Source organism: Pongo abelii, chromosome 6 (assembly GCF_028885655.2).
Source record: "Pongo abelii isolate AG06213 chromosome 6, NHGRI_mPonAbe1-v2.0_pri, whole genome shotgun sequence".
In the NCBI taxonomy this organism is placed as follows: domain Eukaryota; kingdom Metazoa; phylum Chordata; class Mammalia; order Primates; family Hominidae; genus Pongo; species Pongo abelii.
Window position 1 is genome coordinate 148,987,623 of NC_071991.2, and position 18,338 is coordinate 149,005,960.

Below are 18,338 nucleotides of genomic sequence, written 5' to 3' on the forward strand. Positions count from 1 at the left end.
AGTTCTTCAAAATATTAAGCACACAGTTAACCATAATGACCCAGCAATTCCACTCCTAGGAATGTACCCAAGAGAAATGAAAACATATGTCTACATAAAAGCTTGTACAGGAATGTTCAAAACATTATTATTCATAGTAGCCAGAAAGTAGAGCTCCAAGTGGTGGCTCACACCTGTAATCCCAACAATGGGAGACTGAGGCGAGAGGACTGCTTGAGGTCAAGAGTTCAAGACCAGCTTGGGCAACAGAGCAAGGTTCCCACCTCTACAAAAAAATTAAAAAACTAGCTGGGTGTGATGGCACACACCTGCAGTCCTAGCTACTGGGGAGGCTGAGGCAAGAAGATCACTTGAGTCCAGGAGGTTGACGCTGCAGTGAGCCATGATAGCTCCACTGCACTCCAGCCTGGGCAACGAGCAAGACCCTGCCTCAGAAAAGTAAATAAATAAAAAATAATAGCAAAAAAAAAAAAAAAAAAAAAAAAAAAAAAAAAAAAAAAAAAAAAAAAAAAGAAGAAAAGAAAAGAAACCACCCACATATCCAATTGACAAATGCATAGAAAAAATGTGGTATGCTCACATGACGGAATATTAGTCAGCACTAAACAGGAAGAAGCGACATATGCTACAACATCAACGAAACTTGAAAACAATATACTAAGTATAAGACGCCAGCCCCAGAAGACCACATATATATGTTCTTATTTATATGAAATGTCCAGAGTAAGTAAATTCACAGAAACAGAAAGATTAGCGGTTGCCAGGGGCTGACAGGGAAGCAGGATGGAAAGTGAGTGCTAATGAGTACAGAGTTTCTTTTTGGGGTGATGAAGTACAGAGAGATATAACCCATATGGACAGCAAAATAACATTTGGCACTGGAAAGTCATAATCAGAAATCTGAATTCTGATTATGCTCTTGTGCAGAACAATGAATGAGACTGAAAAACAGTAATTTCAAGTTGCAATACAAAGTGGCCACTTCAGGACTACCCCCACCCACAAGTATACAACATCAGAATATTAAGCACCTGAATATACAATTTCACATACTGGTAGATTTCATACATAGCAAATATTGTTTTGCCTTTCAATTTTTCAATAAAAAGTGTCAACAAATGATAGGTTAACTTAAACAGTAAGTCGGAATCTGCTGGGAACAACCAAATATTTAATGACATCTTTCCTCATGAAGACTCTACTACCTAAAACATTTTGACAAAGTAATAATTTGAGTACTTTTGCTGAATTGCCTTCTTCCAAACCACAAAGCTGTTTCATTTTCCCCCTATGATCTTTCACATGCCTGTGATCCCATCCCTCTTATTAACTGTATGTAAGAGGCTTATATATGACAACCAGCTTTTGATTATGGTCTAAAGGTAAACTAGGTTACCAAAGCTCTCTGTACAGGTAAAATCCCAGTGAAAGATGTACCAGGCTGAAGACAGTTTACGTAACACTACCATTTTAACTTGATTAAGTTGAGTTACTTCCTATCGCGGGACTACTCCGTTGTGGTAGAAATAACGGAATGTCAGGGAGCTGGTACTTTTGGCCACCACGGGAACAGTTAATACAAAGCACTCCCTGAAAGCCAGACTCCCAGAGTTATAGGTGACGTGTCCTTAAAAGCTTTAACATTGTAAATAACAGGAGAAGTACAGGGGATTGGGAGGGAGAATTGTATAGACTACCTGAGAATTATATTTTCCCTATTGGTAGTTCTGACAACACTCAAAAAAAAAAAAAAAAAAAAAAGAGAAAACGGAAAGCCAAGTAGTGGGCTGGGTGCAGTGACTCATGCCTGTAATCCCAGCACTTTGGGAGGCCGAGGCAGGTGGATCACGAGGTCAGGAGTTCAAGACCATCCTGGCCAAGATGGTGAAACCCTGTCTCTACTAAAAGTACAAAAATTAGCTGGGCGGGGTGGCAGGCGCCTGTTATCCCAGCTACTTGGGAGGCTGAGGCAGGAGAATCGGTTAAACCTGGGCAGCAGAGGATGCAGTGAGCCCAGATCGCGCCACTGCACTCCAGCCTGGGTGATAGAGTGAGACTCTGTCTTAAAAAAAAAAAAAAAAGAAAGCCAACTAGTAAAACAAACATAACACTTTTTCGTTTTATCTGAAGACAACTTTAAAAATAAAGTTTGTGGCATGACAAAATCACAATGACAAGTATCCTACTAGTCAAACTGGCTTAATGTATTTAATTAAGAGAACATTCTAAGAAAGGTGTGGAGCCTTTTTATGTGGCTCTACCCCCAGAATATAGGACAAAACAGCTCAGCATCACAAAATACCACAATCTAGAAACACATGTACTCAAATTTCTCTGGTATAGCACCATTTGCAAGCAAACATGCCAGTAAGCTCCCAGAAGTGAGCATGCTGAGTAATTCTCAAAAGGGTGGCTTACTAGAAGAAACCTGCTGGCAAAACCTAATCTCCTTCCCCTAAAAAAGACCCCACATACTACAAAATATCCTGGTTCATAATACACTTTAAAATCAAATGCGGCTGTGCGCGGTGGCTCACGCTTATAATCCCAGCACTTTGGGAGGCCAAGGTGGGAGGGCCACCTGAGGTCAGGCGTTTGAGACAAGCCTGACGTTTGGCCACGTGGTGAAACCCGTCTCTACCAAAAATACAAAATTAGCCGGGCGTAGTGGTGCACGCCTGTAGCGCCAGCTACTCTGGAGGCTGAGGCAGGAGAATCGCTTGAGGGCGTGGAGGATGCAGTGAGCCGAGATCGCGCCATTGCACTCCAGCCTGGGTGACAAGAGCGAAACTCCGTCTCGGAAAAAAAAAAAAAATACAAGATTGGGAGCAACTTAACCTCTCCAAAATCGTTTAATATGACTACGCTTGAAAATAAATATGGAGAAGTGGGATAGGTTGCAGAAATATGAAATACTGAAGACAGAAAATAGGGACTAAAAGTGACCCTGTATCCCACCGGACACTAAGTTAGCACAGTATTTAACAAGCAGCAGTTTGTGAGGAGAAGGCTAAGGGGTGGCCTGTCACATCTCCGTCCTCAGGAGGACGCTGAATAGAGGGAAGATAAAACAGAATGGATTTCAACTGGACATAAGGAACTTCTGTAGCCAAAAAAAAAAAAAAAAAAAAAAGTGATAAAACTAGCCCTCCTCACCAAAGACTGGAGCTACCATTTCGACATTTTAAAAGGGTAAATCAGCAAGATCTTTAGGTCATTCTCTTGGGTTGAAGTCAGGTAGCCGAGGTACTTGTTGCCTATAACGTGATTATTCAGGGGACTACTATTTTCAAATAGCTGCCAATAATTACTTATTTGACTGACTAGGGAGGGCTCACCCAAGAGCCAGAACACCTCGCGGTCCCAACTCCTCAAAATGCAGAGGAGGAAATCAAGAGAACAGAAACAAGAGCACGGATTCAGGCTGCCAATAAAGGCTGGATCCCAGGTTCCATGTTGATATTTGAACAGTTAGTGACTTTGAACCCCTCCATTTGATTCGTGCTTACTTCCTGGCTGCAGCTGTTAAAGCTGCCACCTATTCATCCCCTCGGATTCAGCACTGCATCGCACAAGAGTTCCCCTACGACTCTAGGCACCCTGCATCTCTAGCCAAGCTTCTTTCAGCCCTTAATTTCCCCCTGGCTCTCGACGGAGAGGTGGCAAAAGGATGAGTAAGCATGCAGTGGCTGATCTTGGTCAAAGAGCACAGACCCTGGCACCGGCGGTGGAAAGCGCAGTTGGGGAGTGCATCCAGTGAGCGGCAGGCAGGTACAAGCTTCCCATGACAGATAGTCACCCCGTTCCGCAGTCACCGGAGCCTCTGAACCCTCGCTTTCACTTCCCCATACCCCCAACTGTGGCCCGGTGCACGTCTTCTATAGACAGTTACTTCAAAACAGCCCGAAAAGATGAACGTAATTTCTCCAGGCTTCCGGATGTCGGGAGACAATACAGCCTCACCCTGAAGCGTGTCTAAGTTCAATCGCTCTGGTTTCTCACAGGCCAGAAAACCGCTCGTTCTGTGACACCTCGTCCGCCCCCCAACCCGACCCTAAGCCCCCTTATTCAGCAATAAGGCGACTGCTAGGAACTGTTTCAAATGTATGTCAACCTTTTGGGGGAAGAAAAAGAAAACAAAAAGACTTTGGAATTACTTCAACAGCCTGGTTCCAAGTACCTGACCTTATTCCTTCCCGAAGAAAAATAGGGCACCGAGAGATCAGACATTCCTTTTTCTCTGTCTTCCTACCCAGGCCGCCAGCAGCATCTCGAGGGCCTCCAGAGGGGCCTCTTTTGGGGGATCGCCTAGGTTTCCTATGCAGAAAACTTGCGTTCAGTGCCCAAACGTCCTCTAAATCCCTAGTTTTCTTTACAAGGGTAAACTTCACCACAGATGGAACGAAGCCGAGGTGCTGCTTCCTTTGTTAAAATCCCACGGACTTTCTTTTCCTTGCATCGGGGGCGGGGTGGGGGAGACCGCCAGCCCCGGTCACGCGCGCCCGCGGCGAAGGCGGGGAGGCAGGTGTGACTCCCTCGCGGCAGCCTCTAGCGCGGCTCCCCGGCGCCGCCTCACTTCCCCAGACGAGACCCGGACTCCTCGGCGGCCGACGGCCCCCGCCCCGCGCCTCCCGCGCCCTCCGCCCGGCCGCCACCTGCCCGCCCGGCCCGCGGAGGGCGCCCAGCTACCGCAGCTCCTCGACCGGCGCGGACGCCGCCCCGACCGCCACCACCTCCGCTCAAAATGGTGGTTACGAAACGCGCGGCCCCCGCCCGCCCCGCCACATGGCCGCCCCGGCTCCAAACTTCGCAGGCCCGGCCGCGACCCGGCTCCCAGGCGAGGCCCCGGCGGCGCGAGGAGGCCGCGCGGCCACCGGCCACTCACCCACAGACCGGTAGCCCAGGATCGCGATCTTCCGGGACTTGGACTGCGGCATCTTGGCGGCCTCCTCAGCCCCGGCCCAACCACATCAACCGCGGCGGCGGCAGCTCCTGCTGCTGTGATCGGCGGCCGCGCCGGGAGAGAGCGGCATACAGAGCAGGGGCGGCGGCGGGCGCGGCTGCCTCTCACTCGCTCGCTCGCGCGCTCCCAACCGCCCGGAACCGACCGCGCGGCGGCGCCCCTCCCCCCCACAACACGCCCACGTGACCGGCCGGCGTCAGCACCGCCCCTCTTCGCGCCGTGGCCCACCGCCTCCGCCCCCCGAAATACGCGGGGGGTGCGTCGGGGCGACGTTTTACTTTAAAGGCAAAAAAAGGGGACGCCGCGATAACCCCACAAAAGTCACGACTGAAACTCGCTGCGTCATGACCCTCCCACCTTCTTCCGCCGCTTTTTAATTACGCCATTCTCCCCGAGCGCCGATTGGACAGCTCCTGCACAGCCGCGCGATGACGTGTCGGAAACTCCATCTCCCATTGGGGGAAGCAAGGAGGCGGGGAGGGGGGGGCGGGACTGCCCGCCCGGGAGCTAAAAATACACCGCGCTGCTACCGCGCTGTTGGGCGCCGGCTAGGTTTGAAGGCTTCAAACTTCCAACCGGTTAGGGGCGGGCGGGAGAGGCGGAGAGACAAACGGTGGCTCCCTGGTGATTGGCCGGAACGGAGCGCAGGGCGGGGCAATAGGTGGGAGGTGCGGTGATTGGCGAAACGCTGAGCGGCTGGCGGGTTCGCGCCCGCTGAGCCCGTGAAGGGCGCGAGGCGCGTGGCCGGGGCGGTCGGCGGGTGGGCTGGCTCCTCCCTCGGGGGTTTTTTGAAAATTCCCCTTGAGCTGCGTTAGCGTTCATGTCTGGGTTTGAGGATGTAGTGGTGACTAAGCGTCACCCACGGCCGAAGGACTGTGGGAAGCATGGAGTCGGCGTTAATTCAAAGTGTTAGGAATTTCATTAAAAACAGGGCGAGCCTCTTCAGTTCTGGTATCCGCTTCGCTTCGCGCGGAGCTCGGCGCACCTCCTGGAACAGCGCCGTGGCGGGAAGCCGGTTGTCCGCCAGCGCCAGGGCGGCTGGTGCGGCGGGCAGGCCCAAGCCGGGTGCCAGGAACGCCTCGGGCCGCGGTGTGGACGGGCGGAGACCGTGGTGTGGGCACAGCCTTCCCAGGGGTGCAGTGCAGAGGGGCGCGGGAAGGGAAGCCGGGCCGGGAACGCAGGTGCCGTTGAGGGACCAGCCTGCAGACAGGCTCGGCGCGGTGGCTGCTGGAGGGCTTGGCACTTGCCGAGTTAGCAGAGGCTCCGCCGCGCCGGGGAACCCGCCCCTATTCTGCCCAGGCTGTTTGGCAGTGGGGACCTGCAGAGGCCGGGCATGGCCCTTCACCCTTTCCCAGTGATCGGTGGGGAGGAATGAAGCCAGAGGAAGCTGAGTGGCAGGCCTTGTATTCCAGCGTAGGAAGGTTTAGAGGTGACTGGAGTCGAATTGGAACACCCAGCCCAAGAGAGACTCCCTCCAGCTTTCCCACGGAGGCACTCCGGTGAGGGGCTGGGGTGTGCATTCTTGTCCTCGGGGATCTACAGATGGAAGCCCCAGGCAGCCAGCCGGAAGTGATCAGTGTCTGGAAGTTCTGTTTCCATGAAATGTTGAGGTTTACGCTATAGTTATTTTAAGTATTTTAAAATAAAGGTCTTAAAATGCACTCTCCTGTAAAATGTGTCGTTTTTATCTTGTGGATTCGGATACCCTCACCACGGTGTTTTTGAACAGATGCTACTAAATTCCTTGCATTATAAAATCAGTTTAGTTTTACCTTTTTTTTAAAAAAACAGAACAGAATAGAAAACTGCGTTATGCATAGTAAGGGTAAGTATGTGTCCTCATTAGTACTGTGGTGAGTTAAAAAAAAATGAGTAAGGGTAAGTTTGTGTAAGTGCATGTGTAGATATATATGTTTATAGATATGCTATATATGTATTATTGCATGTCGGGATTTACTGTAAAGTTTCTTTTTTTTTTTTTTTTTTTTTTTGAGACGGAGTCTCTCTCTGTCACCCAGGCTGGAGTGCAGTGCCGCAATCTCTGCTCACTGCAAGCTCCGCCTCCCGGGTTCTCGCCATTCTCCTGCCTCAGCCTCCCGAGTAGCTGGGACCACAGGCGCCCGCCACCACGCCCGGCTAATTTTTGTATTTTTAGTAGAGACAGGGTTTCACCATGTTGGCCAGGATGGTCTCGACCTCTTGACCTCATGACCTGCCCGCCTCGGCCTCCCAAAGTGATGGGATTACAGGCGTGAGCCACCGTGCCCGGCCTCATTGTAAAGTTTCTTACAGTGGGTTGCTTCAAAAAGTTTGAAAGCACTGCCTTAGCCTGAGAATATTGGTAATCCAGATGTGAAGCACAGTTGTAAAGAACAAACTCATTCAAGAAGTTTTCCAGGCTGAGCGCGGTGGCTCACACCTGTAATCCCAGCACTTTGGGAGGCTGAGGCAGGCGGATCACGAGGTCAGAAGTTCCAGACCAGCCTGGCCAACATGGTGAAACCCCGTCTCTACTAAAAATACAAAAATTAGCCGGGAGTGGTGGTGGGTGCCTGTAATCCCAGCTACTCGGGAGGCTGAGGCAGGAGAATTGCTTGAAACTGGAAGGAGAGGTTGCAGTGAACCGAGATAGCGCCGCTGCACTCCAGCCTGGGCAAAACAGTGAGACTCCGTCTCAAAAAAAACAAAAAAATTTTCCAGTTGCTGTCTTCAAGCCCTTTAATGTAGGATCCAAAGGTTTAGAAGATTCCTTTATCCAGAGTGGGGAGAATTTGTTTGATTTGAAAAATGACTTAGCCAGCCTGGGGAACATGGAGAAAAGCTGTTTCTACAAAAAAATACAAAAAAAATAGCCGGGCGTTGTGGAACGTGCCTGTAGTCCCAGCTACTTGGAGGGCTGAGGTGGGAGGATCGCTTGAGCCCAGGAGGTCGAGGCTGCAGTGAGCTGAGATGGTGCCACTGCACTTCAGCCTGGGTGACAAAGTCAGACCTTGTGTTAAAAAAAAAAAAAAAAAGAAATGGCTCAGATTAGCTAAAATAGTAGAGGGACTCGTTGTCTGAATTCACATGGAAATACCTGACTGTAACCAGACAGCAAGTGTTGGAAGAAATGGACTTGCTTTTGTATTCAAAGTAGCTCCCTTATTGGTGGCTAACTCGGTCACCTTTGACTTTGCAGCAGCTGGAAGGTCTGCTGCCACCAGTCAGCTTCTCCTCAGCACGTCCTGCTTGCTCGGGACTGCTCGAGTCCTCAGCCTGCTGCCTTCTCTCTGTGTGTACTTCCACTTCTGTTCCCTTTCCCTGCGAACTAAGAACTACGTGTCTTCTGTTAAGTTCCCAGAGAGAGAACATCATCGGTTCTGTTAATTCCCACTGTCCCTTGAGTGAGGAGCTCATGCTAAGCATGTAGATTGTCCAGAGGGGTCTCTGCTGACCTACACCTCTGACGGCTGGTGGTTATGGAAGTTCTTTGAAATTTGGACATCTGATATTATGGGGTTTGTATTAACTTTCCATGAGCATTTCCAAGCCCAGTATCTGATTTCTAGTTCCAACATATTTGTTTTAAGTACCAGAGATAACGTACAAAACTTTTTTCCCCCTACCATTGGGTTACACCAAGGTCAGAGTAAAAAACTACTGCTGTGATTGTTTTTACCAAAAGGACATTCTTTTACGTGGAAAAGGGTGACCCCAATGAAAGTAGACATTAAGGAGTTTTGTGGTTTGGTGTTTTTTGTTTTTTGTTTTTTTTTTTGTATTTTTATTTTTATTTATTTATTTATTTTTATATGAAGTATTTATTGATCATTCTTGGGTGTTTCTCGGAGAGGGGGATATGGCAGGGTCATAGGATAATAGTGGAGAGAAGGTCAGCAGATAAACACATGAACAAAGGTCTCTGGTTTTCCTAGGCAGAGGTCCCTGCGGCCTTCTGCAGTGTTTGTGCCCCTGGGTACTTGAGATTAGGGAGTGGTGATGACTCTTAAAGAGCATGCTGCCTTCAAGCATCTGTTTAACAAAGCACATCTTGCACCACCCTTAATCCATTTAACCCTGAATTGACACAGCACATGTTTCAGAGAGCACGGGGCTGGGGGAAAGGCCCTAGATCAACAGCATCCCAAGGCAGAAGAATTTCTCCTAGTCAGAACAAAATGGAGTCTCCTATGCCCACTTCTTTCTACACAGACACAGCAACAATCTGATCTCTCCTTCCTTTCCCCACACTTCCCCCCCTTCTCTTCAACAAAACCGCCATCGTCCTCATGGCCCGCTCCCGATGGTCGCTGTCTCTTTGGAGCTGTTGGGTACACCTCCCAGACAGGGCGGCCAGGCAGAGGCGCTCCTCACCTCCCAGACGGGGTGGCCAGGCAGAGGCGCTCCTCACTTCCCATATGGGGTGGCGGCCGGGCAGAGGCGCTCCTCACTTCCCAGATGGGGCAGCCGGGCAGAGGCGCTCCTCACTTCCTCCCAGACGGGGTGGCGGCCAGGCAGAGGCGCTCCTCACCTCCCAGACGGGGCGGCCGGGCAGAGGTGCTCCTCATCTCCCAGACGGGGCAGCCGGGCAGAGGTGCTCCTCACTTCCTCCCAGATGGGGTGGCAGCCGGGCAGAGGCACTCCTCACCTCCCAGACGGGGCGGCCGGGCAGAGGCGCTCCTCACTTCCCAGATGGGGCAGCCGGGCAGAGGCGCTCCTCACTTCCTCCCAGACGGGGTGGTGGCCAGGCAGAGGCGCTCCTCACCTCCCAGACGGGGCGGCCGGGCAGAGGTGCTCCTCATCTCCCAGACGGGGCAGCCGGGCAGAGGTGCTCCTCACTTCCTCCCAGATGGGGTGGCGGCTGGGCAGAGGTACTCCTCACCTCCCAGACGGGGCGGCCGGGCAGAGGTGCTCCTCACCTCCCAGATGGGGTGGCCAGGCAGAGGCGCTCCTCACTGCCCATACGGGGTGGCGGCCGGGCAGAGGCGCTCCTCACTTCCCAGATAGGGCAGCCGGGCAAAGGCGCTCCTCACTTCCTCCCAGACGGGGTGGCGGCCAGGCAGAGGCGCTCCTCACCTCCCAGACGGGGCGGCCGGGCAGAGGTGCTCCTCATCTCCCAGACGGGGCAGCCGGGCAGAGGTGCTCCTCACTTCCTCCCAGACGGGGTGGCGGCCGGGCAGAGGTACTCCTCACCTCCCAGACGGGGTGGCCAGGCAGAGGCGCTCCTCACTTCCCATACGGGGTGGCGGTCGGGCAGAGGCGCTCCTCACTTCCCAGATGGGGCAGCCGGGCAGAGGCGCTCCTCACTTCCTCCCAGACAGGGTGGTGGCCAGGCAGAGGCGCTCCTCACCTCCCAGACGGGGCAGCCGGGCAGAGGCACTCCTCACCTCCCAGACGGGGCGGCCGGGCAGAGGCGCTCCTCACCTCCCAGACAGGGTGGCCAGACAGAGGCGCTCCTCACTTCCCATATGGTGTGGCGGCCGGGCAGAGGCACTCCTCACCTCCCAGACGGGGCGGCTGGGCAGAGACGCTCCTCACTTCCCAGACAGGGCAGCCGGGCAGAGGCGCTCCTCACATCCCAGACGATGGGCGGCCGGGCAGAGACGTTCCTCACTTCCTATACGGGATGGCGGCTGGGCAGAGGCGCTCCTCACTTCCCAGATGGGGCGGCCGGGCAGAGGGGCTCCTCACATCCCAGACGATGGGCGGCCAGGCAGAGACGCTCCTCACTTCCTAGACGGGGTGGCGGCGGGGCAGAGGCTGTAATCTTAGCACTTTAAGAGGCCAAGGCAGGAGGCTGGTAGATGGAGGTTGTAGCGAGCCGAGATCACGCCACTGCACTCCAGCCTGAGCACCATTGAGCATTAAGTGAGTGAGACTCCGTCTGCAATCCCAGCACCTCGGGAGGCCGAGGCAGGCAGATCACTCGAGGCCAGGAGCTGGAGACCAGCCCGGTCAACACGGCGAAACTCCGTCTCCACCAAAAACACAAAAACCATTCAGGCGTGGCGGCGCGCGCCTGCAATCCCAGGCACTCGGCAGGCCGAGGCAGGAGAGTCACAGGAGCCCGAGGCAGGGAGGTTGCAGCGAGCCGAGATCACGGCAGTACAGTCCAGCTTGGGCAACAGAGGGAGACCGAAAAAAGAAGGAGAGGGAGACCGAAGAAAGGGGAGAGGGGAGAGGGAGAAGGGAGAGGGGAGAGGGGAGAGGGAGAGGGAGAGGGAGAGGGAGAGCTGGTTTGGTTTTTAAAAATATTTGATGAGGGAAGAATGAAGAACCAGAGTCCTCTTGATCTTGGCATAAGCCAAATCAGACTGAACTGTTATGTCTCACATTGGTGTCATTCAAAATCAAACAATGCATGCAAAGGTTATTCTATTATGTGGTCATCTTATTGGAGTCAAAGGAGCAGGTCCCTTGTGGATGGAAGAGGGGTTTCCTCGATGGGGACTTGACTGTCCTGTCCGCAGCATTGTAGGTTGAAAGCCATCCTGGGAAAGGTGAATCCCCTGAATTTCACTGGGAGGAAGGAAAATCCTGCCCTCTCTGACATTCGGGATGAGTTTGGTCTGAACTCTGAGGTATGGAGTTGCATGGAGTTCTCCCAGAAGAGGGAATGTGGAGTAAGCCAGCCCTAAGGCCACGCAGATAGGCCATGTTTGAGAGAGGGTCGGCTCAGCAAAGAACTCTGAGGACAGGTCTGGGGTTATACAGTAGTTGTAAATTGTTCTCAACTGTTCTCAATTGTTACAGGTTGAATTTGTCCCCCGCCAAAAGAGATGTTGAAGTCCTACCCTTTCAGAATGTGACCTTATTTGGAAATAGGCCATTGCAGATGTAATTAGTTGCGATGAGATCATATTGGAGTAGGGTAGGCCAATCCAGTATGACTAGTATCTTCACAAGAACAGACACAGACATGCAACAGACGGTCAGCATGAAGACAAAGGCGGAGACTGGAGTGATGTCTTAAGCTAAGGAACTCCTAGGGCTACCTGAGCCTGGAAGAGGCAAGGAAATGTCCATTCCTAGTGCCTTCAGAGGGAACACGGCCCTTCTGACACTGATTTCAGGCTTCTGGCTTCCAGAGCTGTGAACAAATTTATCTTGTTTGAAGCCACCCAGTTTGCGGCACTTTGTTATGGCAGCTATAGGAAACTAACATATTAACTGTCCTCAAATTTTCAAGAAAGTTTCATTAAAAGTTCAGATCTGGTTTCTGCTGGACTGTGAATGAAGTTGGCTTCTCCCATCCCCAAGACCAGGATGTTCCTAGTAGGAGCCTTCACCAGCAGCGGGCTGCCAAGCCCAGCAATCTCCTGAGGTTGCTGGTAGCAGTGGCCAGGCTTAAAATGGTTGGAGCAGAACACACACGTAGGACCTGTTCCTAAGAACCCGTGCAAAGGCACCTGGGAGACATGCAGGAAGAGCCAGGAGCCCCTTTCTTGCAATAAAACAGGTGATGGCTCGTGCCTGCACAGCTTGGATTACATGTGATCCTCAGATGCGTCTTAGATGTGGATTTAGTCACAGCGTCAGTAAGCCACTGAGAGATATGCTAATAATTAACATTTGAGGGATGTATTCACTATTGGTTCTTCCTCCTATGTGAAGAGTTGTCTTATTCAGCATATTGGGCTCCAGAGAGTTTCTTCTATTGTGGTGCAGGAAAAAAAATAGAACTTCTATCTTAAACATTTTTCTTTAAAAACAAAAAAAAATTGAGCTTTGCTAATATGTAATATATAGACTGACCACAGCACTCTCACTCCGTCTGTATGGTGGATGGTGGCATGTGATGACTGGTACATGTATCACAACAGAGAGGCATTAGCACCATTGCCTTGAGTGTTTAGTGTTGAGAATTTTATCATATATTGCTTGTCACATGCTTGGTTATGAGGAACTACAGAATACATTACTTAATTTCTGCTAAATTAAACCAAACCTCACAAAACAGCCATTGGCCTAAAATATTACCTTCAAAGAAACCATGAATTAACGATGACAATAAATATGCAATATAAGCATATACTAAGAAAAATGGCAGAGCTGCCATCTCTTCCTGTATGAGCTCTTTGCAGCTACATTAAAGGTAAACATGATGGTCTAATCATATCTGACAAGAAAATCACCAAAAAAGTGAAATATGACAAGAGCATTTAAAATATGAATTCACATCTACTATTTCTGATAACTAAGTGTAGCTACACTTTGAGATACTTGCTAATGATATAGTGTCTCTTACAAATAGCAAGATGTTTACAAACTAAGCCTCCAAAACATGAAGACAGACATGATATACACATTTTACTACACCTTTTTTAAAAAAAAATGCATATCAGGCTGGGCGTGGTGGCTCACATCTGTGATCCCAGCACTTTGGGAGGCCAAGGTGGGCAGATCACGAGGTAAGGAGATCCAGACCATCCTGGCTAACATGGTGAAACCCCGTCTCTACTAAAAATATAAAAAATTAGCCGGGCGTGGTGGTGGGCACCTGTAGTCCCAGCTACTCGGGAGGCTGAGGCAGGAGAATGGAGGGAACCTGGGAGGCAGAGCTTGCAGTGAGCCGAGATCGCGTCACTGCACTCCAGCCTGGGCAACAGAGCGAGACTCCATCTCAAAAAAAAATGCATATCAAAACTATATCAGTGCAATAAGCTGCTGCACCCATCACCTGCTTCAAAATTTACTGAATCACAGACAACCCTGTTTTTTTGTTTGTTTGGTTGGTTGGTTGGTTTTTTTTTTTTTTTGAGATGGAGTCTCGCTCTGTCACCCAGGCTGGAGTACAGTGGTGCGATCTTGGCTCACTGCAGCCTCCGCCTCCCAGGTTCAAGCGATTCTCCTGCCTCAGCCTCTTGGGTAGCTGGAATTACAGGCATGTGCCACTGCACCTAGCTAATTTTTTGTGTTTTTAGTAGAGACAGGGTTTCACTATGTTAGCCAGGCTGGTCTTGAACTCCTGACCTTAAGTGATCCACCCGCCTCGGCCTCCCAAAGTGCTGGGATTACAGGCATGAGGCACTGCAGCTGGCCGACAATCTTGTTTCTTCTTCATCTGTACCCTACCGACTTCCCTCATCCACACATGGATTTTTTTTAAATTTATTTTGGAGACAGAGTCTTGCTCTGTTGCCTAGGCTAGAGGGCAGCAGTGTGATCTTGGCTCACTGCAACCTCTGCTTTTCAGGTTCAAGTGATTCTCGTGCCTCAGCCTCCCAAGTAGCTGGGATTACAGGCGCATGCCACCATGCCCAGCTAATTTTTGTATTTTTAGTAGAGATGGGGTTTCACCATGTTGGCCAGGCTGGTCTCGAACTCCTGGCCTCAAGTGATCCACCCACCTCAACCTCCCAAAGTGCTGGGATTACAGGTGTGAGCCACCATACCCATGCCATAGATTGTTTTGAAGCAAATCCTAAATATTATACATTTCATTCATAAATATTTCAGTATTTTCTTAAAGATGACTTTAAAACTATAATATCCATGTTTACATGGAAAACAAAACCAGGTAAGGAACGCTTTTTTTTTTCTTTTTCACCATGGATGGCACACTGGACTTTTTTTTCTTGTTTTAGAAAAATTTATTTTATTTTTAGTAGAGACAAGGTCTCACTATGTTGCCCAGGCTGGTCTCAAATTCCTGACCTCAAGCAATCCTCCCTGCTCAGCCTCTAAAGTTCGGGGATTACAGCCATGGGCAACCAAGACCAGCTAAGGAATCCTTAAATACCATCAAATATCCAAACTATTCACATTTCTCCTAACGTGTTTTTTTTTTTTTTATCATTTTATTTATTATTTATTTTTTGACATGGAGTCTCGCTCTGTCGTCCAGGCTGGAGTGCAGTGGTGCCATCTCAGCTCACTGCAACCTCCGCCTCCCGGGTTCAAGCGATTCTCCTGCCTTAGCCTCCTGAGTAGCTGGGACTACAAGTGCATGCTGCCACGCCTGGCTAATTTTTTGTATTTTTAGTAGAGACGGGGTTTCACCATTATTAGCCAGCATGGTTTCAATCTCCTGACCTCATGATCTGCCCTCCTCGGCCTTCCAAAGTGCTGGGATTACAGACGTGAGCCACCGCTCCCGGTCTTTTAATAGTATTTTAAATATAAATAGAGATGGGGGTCTCATTATGTTGCCCAGGCTGGTCTTGAACTCCTGGACACAAGTCATCCTCCCACCTCAGCCTCCCAGAGTGCTGAGATTACAGGCGTGAGCTGCCACGCCAAATTTCTCCTAACATTTCATAGTTCTCTTTTTCTTTCTTTCTTTTTTTTTTTTAATTGAGACGGAGTCTCGCTCTGTCACCCAGACTGGAGTGCAGTGGCACCATCTGGGCTCACTGCAACCTCCGCTGCCTGGTTCAAGTGATTCTCGTGCCTCAGCCTCCCAAGTAGCTGGGACTACAGGCTTCTGCCACCATGCCCAGCTAATTTTTGTATTTTTAGTAGAGATGAGGTTTCGCCATGTTTGCCAGCCTGGTCTCAAAACTCCTGACCTCAGGTGATCCGCCCACCTTGGCCTCCCAAAGTGCTGGGATTACAGGTGCGAGCCAGCACGCCTGGCCAGGTTTCATAGTTTTCTTTACAATTTGTTCAATTCAGGATCCAAGTAAGATCCATATATTGCAACTGTTTGCTATGTCGTTTAAGTTTCTTTGTTATTTTTAATAAATTTTATTTTTTGGAACACTTTTAGATATACAGAAAAATTGCAAAGCTACTACACAGAGTTCTTATATATCTTGCATCCAGTTTCACCCATTATTAACACCTTACATTAGTGTGGTACATTCGTTATAATTAACTAACCAATACTGATGTTATTTTTTGCTAAAGTTCATACATTATTCAGATCTTCTCCATCTTCCCCGATATCCTTTATCTGCCCAGGATCCCACCCAGAACACCCCTTTACATTTAATGGTCCTGCCTCAGGCTCCTCTTGACTGATAGTTTCTCAGACTTTTCTTTTTCTTTTTTTGAGAGGTAGTCTCGCTCTATCACCCAGGCTGGAGTGCGGTGGTGAGATCTTGGCTCACTGCAAGCTCTGCCTCCCGAGTTCACACCATTCTCCTGCCTCAGCCTCCCAAGTAGCTGGCACAGGCGCCCACCACCACGCCCGGCTAATTTTTTTGTATTGTTAGTAGAGACGGGGTTTCACCATGTTAGCCAGGATGGTCTCGATCTCCTGACCTCGTGATCTGCCCGCCTCGGCCTCCCAAAGTGCTGGGATTACAGGTGTGAGCCACCGCGCTCAGCCAATTTCTCAGACTTTTCTTGTTTGTGACGACCTTGGCAGTTTTGAGGAGTACTCGTCAGGTGTTTTGTAGAATGTTCCTCAAGTGAGATTTGTTTGTTGTTTTTTTTTAGGTCTAGACCACGATGGGAATATTTTTTGGGAGGGGAAGATCACAGAGGTGAAGTTCCATTTTCATCGTCGCAAGGGTACACTGTCAACACACGGTATTACTGTTGATAGTAACCTTGATCATCTGGCTGAGGTAGTGTTTGTCAGATTTCTCCACTGTAAACATACTCTTTTCTTCTCTTTTTCCATACTGTCCTCTTGGGCAGGAAGTCTTACACAGCCCTTACATAAAAAAAGGGAGTTATGCTTTCTTTACCCCTTTTACCTTCTACCTGAAGTTTCCCTTAGTCTTGTAGTCTCCTGGAAACAAGTTCAGCATTTATTTATCTGCAGGTGTCTTTATTTCATTTCTTTAACTTTTTGTTTTAAAGATTATAGATTAATAGGTAGTTTCAAAAATATTATAGAAAGGTCCTATGAACCACTCCCAATGGTAACATCTTACATACATATAGTACAATTTCAAAACTGAGATCAAAATTGATCTTACTCAGACTTCACCAGCTTTACACATACTCATTTGTGTGCCTATGTATATGTAGTTCTGTTCAATTTTATTACATGTGTAGATTTGTGTAACCAAAACCACAACCAAGATACAGAGCTGTTCTAGGTGGGAACAGTGGCTCATGCCTGTAATCCCAGCACTTGGGAGGCCGAGGCAGGCAGATTGCTTGAGTCCAGAAGTTCAAGACCAGCCTGGGCAATGTGGTGAAACCCCACTCTACAAAAGATATGAAAATTTTGCTGGAGATAGTGGTGCATGCCTATAGTCCCAGCTACTGTGGAGGCTGAGGTAGGAGGATTGCTTGAGTCTGAGAGGCAGAGATTGCAGAGCCTGTCTCAAAAAAAAAAAAAAAAAAGAAAAGAAAGAAAAGACACAGAACTGCTCCATCACCACAAAATCTTCCTCATGCTACCCTTTTATTCCTCTTCACTTTTAAACTTTTTAAAATTTTTTAAATTTTAATTATTATGGATATATAATAGTTGTATATATTTATGGGGTACATGTGATGTTTTAGTGCAGGCATACAATGTGTAATGATCAAATCAGGGCAGTTGGGGTATCCATAACCTTATGCATTTATCATTTCTTTATGTTAGGGTTTTTGCTGGATATAGAATTGTAGGTAGACAGTAGTTGTGTGTGTCTGTGTGTGTTTACTTTTTTTTTTTTAGATGGGGTCTTGCTGTGTTGCCCAGGCTGAAGTGCAGTGGTGCAATCATGGCTGACTGCAGCCTTGACATCTCTGGCTCAAGCAACCCTCCCACCTCAGCTTCCAGAATAGCTGGGATTACAGGTGCATGCCACCATGCCTGGCTAATTTTTACTTTAAAGATGTTCCATTTTCTTCTGGCCTCCGTTTTTCCTAGTGAGAAATCAGCTATCATCTTATTGTTGTTCCCTTAATGTGTTTCTCCCCACTCTGACTGGTTTTAAGATTTTCTCCTTATCTTCAGTGTTCAGCAGTCTGACCATAATGTGACTGTGTGTAGTTTTCTTTGCTTTTATGCTGTTTGAGGTTTCCCGGCCTTCTAAGTTTGTAAGTTACTGGGGTTTTTTATACAATTTAGAAAACTTTCCAGTCAGTAATTCAAGTGTTTTTTTTCTGCTTATATTCTCTCTCTTCTCATCTGGGGACTCCAATGTCATGTATGTTAGACAGTTTGATAGCATTCCACCAGCCATTGAGGCTCTGTTCATTTATTTCCTCAATACTTTTTCTCAATGTTTAAAAGTTCAGTAATGTTTAACAAAATTAGGATTCAATTCTGGGATTTCCATTTGGTTTTCTTTTATAGTAGTAGTTTTCATATCTCTCCTGAAATTCTCCCATCTACACCCAATATACCCATATTTTCTATAGATTTTATAACATAGTTAAAGCCCTTATCTACTCATTGTAATGTCTGAATCATCATAGGTCTGCTTTTATTGAATGGCTTTTCCCTTGACTATACATATCTAGTAATTTTTATTGCATAATGGACATTATGAATGATATGTTG

The 18,338-nt window shown here is 48.8% G+C and overlaps 1 protein-coding gene across 2 annotated transcripts in view; it reads right to left on the reverse strand.

Moving 5' to 3' along the window:
- The window catches only part of RHEB (Ras homolog, mTORC1 binding), a 53,832-nt gene extending 48,490 nt beyond the window's left edge, over positions 1 to 5,342 (reverse strand). The window contains exon 1 of one of the 2 annotated variants that reach the window (XM_024249592.3): positions 4,886 to 5,342. In XM_024249592.3, coding sequence (XP_024105360.1) covers positions 4,886 to 4,937 — 52 coding nt within the window. In that variant the 5' untranslated portion in view covers positions 4,938 to 5,342. The remainder of the gene's footprint in view (positions 1 to 4,885) is intronic. The other variant, XM_054560006.2, reaches the window with a different exon arrangement.
- Between the last annotated feature and the right edge of the window lie 12,996 nt (positions 5,343 to 18,338).